An 8,464-nucleotide genomic window follows, 5' to 3' on the forward strand; every position below is an offset into this window, starting at 1 on the left:
TCTTGGAAGAAGATTCCTTCTCTACCGACACTTGGAGGGTGTGAACAGCGAGGGTTCTCTGCCCACACTTGGAGGGTGTTGAAAGGACGAAAGGGTTTCTCTGCCCGTACTTGGAGGGTGTGAAAGGACGACGGTACTCTGCCAACACTGGTGATAGTGTGGAAAGGATGACGGTACTCTGCCAAACTTGGGATAGTGTGAAAGGAATGAACTGGTTCTCTGCCGATATAGGGGAGTGTGAAAGGACGACGGTTCTCTGCCGCACCGGGTAGTGGTGAAAAGAGTTTGTAAAGGCTTCTCGCGCCTTGCTTGTGTGCTAAAGGAGAGTCACTATTTGGTAATAGTGCAATACTCAGAGGGTGCCTATGGGGAGTGGATGTAGGTCATGTTGACCGAACCACTATAATCTGGTGTAATTTATTTTTTCGCTGCTTATTACTTTTTGTGATTAAAAATTTGTGGTTGAAAAACTTTTCTAGAAAAGAACTCATTAACTAAAGTTTTAGTTTCAATAATTTTAAAAGAGGGTTAAAATTTTAAGTACCAATTCACCCCCCTCTTGGTTAGCCTTGGGACAATTTATTTAGGCTTAACATCTAATTCTCTTGACAAAGGCTTCAATACTCACGGTTGGTTTTTATGGGAGAGCCGCATTGCCTCCAGGCATGACAATATTGGTATGAATGCTTTGAATATTATTGCTAAAGTTAAGAACAAAAATTTTCATCTTTATAGTGCGAATTTAATTAGCGTGAGCTCTTTTCATAATTGCTTAAATGTTGATATTGAGTTTGGGATGAATTTTAGTTTTCAACGTATTATCAAAAACGAGAAATTGGTTTATTGGAGATGTCCGGTTAAGGATTACTTTAAACTCAATACTGATGGCTCTTATAATAATTCTAATGCTGGGTGTGGTGGCATTATCCGTGACCATAAGGGTAGAGCTATGATTGCTTATGCTGGCCCCTCATCTGGTAATAATGCTTTTCAAGAGGAAACTACCAGCTTGTTGTATGGGATTCAACTTTGTCTCTCTTTGGGCTTGAATAACATCTGGGTGGAAGTTGATGTTTTACTGTTAATTCAGTATATTAGTGGCAATTTGAAAAATAGCCCCAACAATTTTTACATGATTAGAGATATTAAGCATTGTTTATCTCGTATCAATTACTCTATCTCTCATATAATGCGTGAAGGTAATGCTGTGGCTGATGGCCTAGCTAAAATGGGGTGTGGTATGGATGGTTTTGTGCAATTCAATGAAAACTCCCTTCCTAGGGATATTAAGGGGCTTATTAAGATGGATCGGATGTGATTTCCTTATATAAGAATTCATTAATGTGGATTGATCTTCTTCCTTCCTTTTTTGTCCGATTTTACCCTATTTTTTGGTTGTTTTCTTTTCCTTCAGGCAGTGTTTTCCTGATGGATTTTTTGCTTTGGTGTTCATTTCGGTTAACAATTGCTTGTATGTTTTAAATCCTATTGTGTATTCGCTTGGTTATGGCTTAATGGTAGTTGGTCTGTTCTTCCTGTTTTGGCCTTCTATGCTGAGGCTTTGCAATATTGTTCAATTTTTGGATTTCTGGATTGGGTTCGTTGTCTATGCTTCTGTTTGCTGCATAGGGTGCTGGTTTATTTTGTCTTCTTTCCTGAATCTGTGTAGGTATAATTTCAGCATGCATTGTACTGAATTTTCAATTATGATTATTTTGTGCTTCTTACTAGCAGCCTGGAAGGGGCATATTGATTATGGGTCTTACTGTTCTGCCTGGTTGTTTAAGCACTGGTGGGCTTGTTTTTGCGGTAACAGGTATTAACTTGGCTATTACATGAGTAAGTATATTATTCGGGGGACCTTTTGCAAGCCTGGGAGCTATTTTATCTTCTTGGATCCTTTTTCTATTTTTTAAGTTCTTTTGTTTGCTTCAATTTTGCTCTAGTATCTTTGCAGGCCTATTTTTCAGGTTTTTGGAGCTCCGCGCTTGTTTTGTGCAGGGTACGTTTGCTGCTGGAAGGGTCGTGCTGAAAGTTGTTCTTTTTTCCCTTCATTGTTTGATTACTAGATTGTTACTAGATATAAATTTGTTTTTTTGTAGTAGGGAGCTCAGGCTCTTAGGTTTCTTTTTGATTTTTCCTGTAGCTCTTTGGAGCATTAGTGAGCTAGAGATCCTTTTAAGGACTATGTAACTTTTTCCCTATATTAACACGTAGGCCCGTAGGTGGGTTTTAACCAAAAAAAAAGTAGAAATTAAAATGGTGGAATAGATGTGTTTTCAAAAATATTTTTAATAACATTAGCGAGGTTGAAAATAAGGTCTGTGACTTGGTTTGGCCTTTATTTGAGTGATCATAACAATGATTTACTGCTTCCTCTTAAAAAAGCTATAAATCATCCCTTTCAATTGCTTGAGAAAGACGAATATTTCTAGTGGAAAAAAGAGGCTTCTAGTTTTATTTTGGAGGGTGAAAAGAATACTATGTTATATCATGCGATCGTGAATAAAAAATTGTTATGAATCATATTCAAATAATTGTTGATTTCGAAGGTATCTCTTATGATTATGAACAATTGATTTGAAATTATGGGATTGAGTACTTTAAGGATATTTTTAATAATAATGTCACTACTATTTCTATCTCTAACCCCTATATTATTCCCAACATTAAAAGTGAGGATGATAATCATTTACTTACTCAATGACCCTCTAAATTTGAGATTTGGGATGATGTTAGTGGAATAAATGGGGATTCCATTAAGGGTCCTGATGGGTTTACTTCTAAATTCTTTAAAAAAATCTTGAGATATTATAAAGAAGGATATGATGGAGGTTATGAAGGATTTTTTTGATGGGACTCCTTATCCTAATTTTTCCTGTTCTAGAACTATTTTAATTCCTAAAAAAGAGGCTTCTAAGCATTGGGTTGATCAGCCTTTGCACTTTTCTTAACAAATTAAAATCTAAAATCTTTATGGGGATGTTGCTTACCATTCTCCTTAGAATTATTTCTCCAACTAAAATTAGTTTTATGAAAGGTCGTAGTATTTTTGACAATGTTCTTTTGGCTACAAGGATCATTCATGATTTGAATGTTAAAGTGAAGGGGGAAATATCATTTTTAGATTTGACATCACTAAAGCATATGATAATCTTAATATGAAGTTCCTTTATTATATTTTGGCTTTATTTGGTTTTAACTCTTCCTTCATTAGGCTTATTTAGAATAGCGTTGAAAATTGTTATTTTTTGTGATTATTAATGGGAAGAGTCATGGTTTTTTCAAGTCTTCTCTAGGCTTGAGACAAGGTGAACCCATTTCCTCTGCTAAGTTTATTTTTTTTGTTAAGTTTTTGCCTAGGGGATTTGAGGATCTTTATAACTGGTACCCCAACGTTTTTTATTGCACTTTAGGTGGTATTCCTATAACTCACCTTAGTTTTACTGATGATTTTATTATTTTCTTGAATGGGTCTCTTAACAACATCAACATTTTGCTTAATTTTCTTAGTTTTTTCCAAAACATTAGCTGCTAAAACTGTGAATCAATGTAGGATTAATGCTATTCAATTAAAATGTGGCTTTATTTCTAAATCTTTTCTATTAAATACTTATGGATCCCTCTTTTTAAAGGTAAGAAGAGGTCTCATTTATTTGATGATTTTTTTACTGCTATTCAAAGGAAGCTTACAGCCCGGGCTTTCAATTTACTTTCATTTGGTGGTAGGCTTGTTTTAATTAAAAGTGTTCTCAATTCTCTTCCTTTTTATATCTTCCATACTATTCAACCCACTACGACCATTTGTTTTAGAATGGAGAGAATTTTTAACAGATTTTTTCACGGCTCTAAGAACAATAGATATTGTATCCATTGGTCTTTATGGAATAAAAATATAGATATTTTTTATGAATGATGCTTGGGTTGCAAGTATATTGTGGATCTAACTCATTCTTTCTGTCTTAAATTATGGTTTTCTTTTAGTTCTATTAATAGTCTTTGGCTAATTTTATGAGGCAAAAGTATTGCAATACTTATATATCCTTATTCTTGCAATTATAAGTCTTTCAATTCTATGGTTTGGAAAAGACTTTGCTATATTAAGTGGGAGGCTGAGTAGCATATTCTGTGGGAGTATGGGTCAAGGTGATGTATTTTTTTGGTAAGATAATTGGATTGAGACTTATTCTATTGATAACTTTTTTAATACTTACACTCTTGAGCCTATTAAGGTTAAGAGTTTGTTTGATAATGATAATTGGACTGTTCATAAATTATCAGAGGTTATTCCTTCTAATTTAGTTGAGATTATCTTGATAATTCCTTTATAGTTGCATAGTAAGCTTCAAATTTTATTTAAGTTATCTTATACTAGTAAGTTTGTTCTAAATAAAGTTTGGAATAACTTTATGATTATTTATGATAAATCTACTATTTTTTTGGCTCTTTGGCACAAGATAATTCCTTTATCATATTCAATTTTTATGTGAGGAGTTATTCAAAACTTGCTACCTGTTAAAGATTTACTGATGAAAAAAGGTTTCTACTTGCTTTGAAATGCTTGTGTTGTTTTAATATTAAAACTATGATGCTATTTTTGTGAATAATGCAACTGCCATCAGAGTTTGGAGATGTTTTTTTTATTTGGTTGACAGGTAATTTTAACTATGGTAATCATATTGCGACTATTCTTCATTGTTGGTTAAATCCTATTAAGGGCATATTATGTGGTTCCTTTAGATGGAAAAAAATGATTCTAAGCTTAGAGAAATTAAAATGGACTTTAGGCATATTGTTTCCAAAGTAAAAGACAAATTTTGCAATTACACTCTACTAATCTGCTCATGGATAGAAACTTTAATAATTATGATGTCATTGCTCTAGATTTGGGTATTCCAACTAGTAACCCGCATATAGATAAGATTCAAAGGATTGTGAGGTGGATAAAGCCTTCTCTTCCTTTCTACAAAATAAATACTGACGGGTCTGTTAATTCTTGTGCAGCTAGTTCAGGTGGGATTATTCCTAACCATCTATGAAATGTCATTTGTGCTTTTGATGGTCCTTTAAATTATTATATATCTATTACTATCGAGCATATGGTTCTTTCTGACGGGCTTGATATGTTCCAAAGCTTAGATATTTTAAATCTTTGGCTTGAGGTGGATGTCATGCTCTTAATTCTTATCTTGAATGGCAATGTTGTTGGAAGTTTAGATAATTTTTTATCTTCCTGATATTTTTTATCTTATTAAAAAAAATTAAATTTTCTCTTTGATATTTGAATTACTCTTTTTCCCTTATTTATCATGAAGCGAATTCTTGTTTTGATTGGTTGACTAAATTTGGTTGCTAACTGGTGTCTTTTTAGAATTTTGATGGTTTGAATTTACCTCAACCTGTTAGAGGTATGTTTATTATGGATAAGTCAGGTTTGCATTATATTAGGAACTATTGATGTGGTTTTTTTTCTCCCATATTTGGCTTTATTTTGGTTTTATTTTGCTATATCATGGTTGTTTCTATTCTCCCTTTTGATGTTGTTGAATTGTTTGGTTTTGTGGTGCTTTCTCTAGTGGTTGTTGGGTTGGGCAATTTTTCAGGTAGTTCTGGATTTTTGCTTTGGTCTTACTTGTTGCTACATTTTGTTAGACCTTGGGAGGTCCTTGGAGTCTATGTGTCTTGATGGGGTGCTTGATGCCAGCATCTTTTCTGGAGATTTTGTGTTTGTTGTGCTATGCATCCTACTTGTTCTCATTATGGCTTACTAGGATGGGCCCTTACACCCATTGGGATCTTATGCTCTTAGGATTTTATTTTTATTTTTGAATATAGCTCTTTTAGTGTTAGAGAGCTTTTGATCCCTCTAATTACTTGTTAACTTTTTACATATATTAACATGTAGGACCTTTTACGGGTTATAATAAAAAAAAATAAAAACCCCCTCAAAGTGGTTCATTTAAATTTTATATGTTTGATAAGATATAAATACCAAACATAAAAATGATAATCTAAATTTGTGACTTGAGATGGTGGTCATAATAGGAGTTTATGTTGATTCAGGTGCATGTCCTGCGATGTTAGTTCCTAATTCTATTGATGGACTTATTAAAGAATCAAGGTTTTGGGTTTATTTAAGATACACTCTTTACAGAATAATAGTTTTATGCCTTACTTGTAAAAATTAAAAGCCATTTGTTAAGACTGATTTAATCTTATAATAACTTCGAAACATTTATTTGTTTAAAATTTTGAATTTTGTAATCCTCCTATTAAAATCATTAAAAAAATTTCTATAATTTGAGATTAAATTATTCTTTTAATGTGAGGATTTTAGATCAAAGGAATGTTTTGCTTCAAGTTCATAATGTGGACAATAAATCTAATCTCATCACATAACAACACATGAACAACAAAAGGAAAATAATAACTAAAGCCACCAATAATAAATCCATAATTAAGAAACCTCGTTATAAGCATCAGCTACAAAAAGACTTAAAATACACAAAAGATATGTTCCACCATCAAATCCTAAAGTCAAATATGACAGGAAAAATAGATCAGATCCACTGGACACCATCAACAAATGCAAAAAAGAATTAACGACAAGAAAAGAAAAAGAGCACATAATAAAAACAAGAGGAAAATAGATGGACTACTACAAAATCAATACATAAGCATTCCAAATCACAATGAAACACTGAAGCAATGCAAACCCACAAAAATTCCAAATCCACAACAAAAAATTAGAAAAACCCTAAGCCAAATGAATTAGCCAACCAGAACCTAAAAGGAAAATAGTAAAAAGCAAGGACTAACAAGAGCTAAATGACAAATACCAAAACATCAAAAAGAAAAAGAAATCAGTAACCAAAGCAAGGATGTTTAAACCAACATAGGAAAGTGCTACAACTAAAGTGTACCAACCATTGAAAAATAGGAATCATGGAGAACTAGTCAAATAGGAAGCAACAACTACCATTTCAAACAACAAGGCCCCAATATAAATTATTAAACTCATATTATTTTCATAATTGAAAATAAACAAACACAACAAGGCATACAATATAAGGTGACAATATTGCTCATAGAAGCATACATACAAACCAAATTATTCAACACACAACATTACCACTCACAACTCCCACATAATAGCTTACATAGTAACATTCATAGAAGACAGGGTAGAAAAAAAAAGCAAAAAGTGTAATATAAATGCTATTGATATAGAAGATGACTTTGAAGCGTAAAGGTATCCTTCTTTATTTGCCAGCAAATATAAGGTGGCCTCGAGGAAGAAAATGGCAAATGGGTTCAGTCCCTGGCTTCACCTTCAAAATTTTGAACCCTAGATAATGTGGTGACCATGCTGATGTGTCAATATGGCATATTGCTGCAGTATCCACCACCACTCCATTTGATCCCAAGAGATGCACCTTATATGCTTCAACATTTGTTATTTTGTGGCAATAATATACTGCTTTCGGGTATGACTCAGGATGACAAGACACCAATGCTTTTGCTTCCTACACATACATATATTTAATATTTCAATATACAACTATACATATCTTTATGTTTAAATATGAATCTTCTTAATTAAAACTCACCACGTGCATGTCTTCTTTCGATCGGATCAAATATACCTGCTTCGGTACCACTAATTGGTGAACACCACCTTTCACAGTCGTCTCAATGACATTCACATCTCTGTTGCCTATCTCAGCCTTGACAAAATCCACCATGGCTTCCAATGATGTGACACAATGCTTTATCTCTCCCTCAATAGGCTTTTCTTCACACTCTTCCAATGTTTGCTGGATGGCTTTGGCTTCCAGTGAACCCCATGTGATGTTGAAGAGGCCGAGGATTTCAGTGAGTTTGGTGGAGGAGAAAGGCGTGGCCTTGGCCATCTCGACTGAAAGGAAGGGATGCATTGAGATTGACTTGCTGAGTTCGAGAGTCATCTTTGTGCCAACTTTAAGGCTATCCTTTAGGAAGAAGAGCTGAGCAATGGGGTCGTTGTGGGTTTGCGTCTCTTTGTTTATGCAATTGTAGCAGCCGAAAGATTTCACATTATTTTGGCCTCTTTCAAGCTTGAATGAATTCATTTCTTTCTCTGAAATTAGCTTTTTAACTAACTAATTATAGCTTTTGATGTTTTATCCTTTGATGAATGAGAAGTTTACCATGAGGATGAAGATGGCGAAAAGCAGGAAATCCATGAGATCAAAGCTACTGCAATGAGTGTTTCAAATTGAAAGACTATGAATGATTTAGTAACTCTATAGTACTCTCTGGACCTTCTTATATAGCAGCCAATGGATGGATATAATTGTGTAAATGAGTCTAGTTGAGATCTAGTCACTTCAGGTTTGAGCTTTATTAGTTAATTGGACTCACTAATGAGCTCATAATGATAAAGATTCCAATATATATTAAGTTAAATTTTACATAGAATGCA

At 33.6% G+C, this 8,464-nt stretch overlaps 1 protein-coding gene across 1 annotated transcript; it reads right to left on the reverse strand.

The window, feature by feature from the left end:
- Nucleotides 1–7,262: 7,262 nt before the first annotated feature.
- LOC110092484 (BURP domain protein RD22-like) lies at nucleotides 7,263–7,913 on the reverse strand. The gene is made up of 2 exons (XM_028691660.1): nucleotides 7,647–7,913; nucleotides 7,263–7,526 (listed from the first exon to the last, which is right to left on the reverse strand). Exons 1-2 carry the CDS (start codon nucleotides 7,911–7,913, stop codon nucleotides 7,263–7,265), a joined length of 531 nt encoding a protein of 176 aa, XP_028547493.1.
- Between the last annotated feature and the right edge of the window lie 551 nt (nucleotides 7,914–8,464).

The sequence above is a fragment of the Dendrobium catenatum genome, unplaced genomic scaffold (genome assembly GCF_001605985.2).
Source record: "Dendrobium catenatum unplaced genomic scaffold, ASM160598v2 fragScaff_scaffold_9, whole genome shotgun sequence".
NCBI lineage: Eukaryota > Viridiplantae > Streptophyta > Magnoliopsida > Asparagales > Orchidaceae > Dendrobium > Dendrobium catenatum.

What these genes read in the sequence shown, in the direction of transcription:
- LOC110092484 (XM_028691660.1), bottom strand. Translation starts at nt 7,913, where the DNA reads ATGGCCAAGGCCACGCCTTTCTCCTCCACCAAACTCACTGAAATCCTC. An exon ending in AATTAGTGGTACCGAAGCAG is followed by an intron (nt 7,527 to 7,646) that starts GTATATTTGATC and finishes ATGTATGTGTAG; the next exon opens with GAAGCAAAAGCATTGGTGTC.